The sequence below is a fragment of the Suricata suricatta genome, chromosome 9, assembly GCF_006229205.1.
Source record: "Suricata suricatta isolate VVHF042 chromosome 9, meerkat_22Aug2017_6uvM2_HiC, whole genome shotgun sequence".
In the NCBI taxonomy this organism is placed as follows: Eukaryota; Metazoa; Chordata; class Mammalia; order Carnivora; family Herpestidae; genus Suricata; species Suricata suricatta.
The window spans coordinates 72617419-72618547 of record NC_043708.1 but is presented as its reverse complement, the minus strand read 5'-3'; the positions used below and the strand labels follow the sequence as shown (position 1 = coordinate 72618547).

Genomic DNA, 1129 nt, shown 5'->3' with positions numbered 1-1129 from the left:
AATTGGAGAAATCCTGGTACCTGCACTACACTGCCATCTGATATGATATGAATGCTATAGGAAACATATAGACTGAACCACCAGCTGCATTCAGATTGGACACAGTCTACACAGCCCCATGAGCAAGACAGCAGTCCTTCCACATTAGATGCTAAATGTGATAGCCAGAGTATATCGCTAAGGAAAAAACACATGTACAACTTAAGCCGTGATTCAGTAACCACAAACTGGGAGGAATTTTAGGTGCCAAAGTGTAAGGCTCTTCCCCAGGCTATGAAGCTCAATACAAAGGTTGGGTAGAGAGAAAACATCTTTTATGTACCAAACATATCTAGTCATGCAGTGAACCATCTATGAGAGAGCCCTTTTGGTCATCACTTGGCAGTAGCATAAACAACCAAAAAAGAATATTCCTTGAGCCCTTTCACTGTATCTCAGTGAGAAAGAACTTTTTGAATGGCTTAATATAAGTAGAAATTCTTTTGCTATTCTTATCATGATTACTAATTATAATAGTTTAACATTATGCTTTAGAAAGAAAGATCAATTTTGCACTCCTAATATGTGATTCAGTCTCCCAACCTGGTTTAATGATAGCGTCACACCATGTTTTGATTTATAATATTACTTACATCTTATCAAATGAAATCATGCTTTGGGGAACAGCTTGTGAGCCTCACAGCTCTGCTGTATTAACACAAACCTCATGGTTTATTACTTTATCAAAAAATGGTCAAGAACTGGTGTTTTCAGGGAGAACCAGCTTACTCTAGTAAGATAATCCAGCAATAACCAAAGTCATCTCCATATGTTGCAGACCAATGAATGTGTCCAGCACAGAAACCACCAACTCCGTTAGCCACTTTATCCTCATGGGCTTTCCCTCAAGCCCACAGATGCAGCTCTTCTACTTCGGGCTCTTCTCTGTCATCTACACCCTGACCCTCATGGGGAACGCAGCCATTGTCTGTGCAGTGAGGTGGGACCAGCGTCTTCACACTCCCATGTACATCTTCTTGGGCAATTTCTCTCTCCTGGAAATATGTTACGTCACCACGACCGTCCCTAACATGTTGGCCAACTTCCTGTCCACAAGCAAGTCCATTTCCTTTGTGAACTGCTTTGCACA

The 1129-nt window shown here is 41.3% G+C and overlaps 2 protein-coding genes across 2 annotated transcripts in view; one reads left to right on the top strand and one right to left on the bottom strand.

Annotated features, from left to right (window-relative positions):
* The window catches only part of LOC115302071 (olfactory receptor 4M1), a 153304-nt gene that overhangs the window by 94736 nt on the left and 57439 nt on the right, over positions 1–1129 (bottom strand). The window lies entirely within an intron of this gene.
* LOC115302256 (olfactory receptor 11G2-like) overlaps positions 822–1129 on the top strand; it is a 1239-nt gene continuing 931 nt past the window's right edge. Inside the window, exon 1 of the mRNA XM_029952211.1 lies at positions 822–979. Within this exon, the coding sequence (XP_029808071.1) occupies positions 822–979 (158 nt within the window). The remainder of the gene's footprint in view (positions 980–1129) is intronic.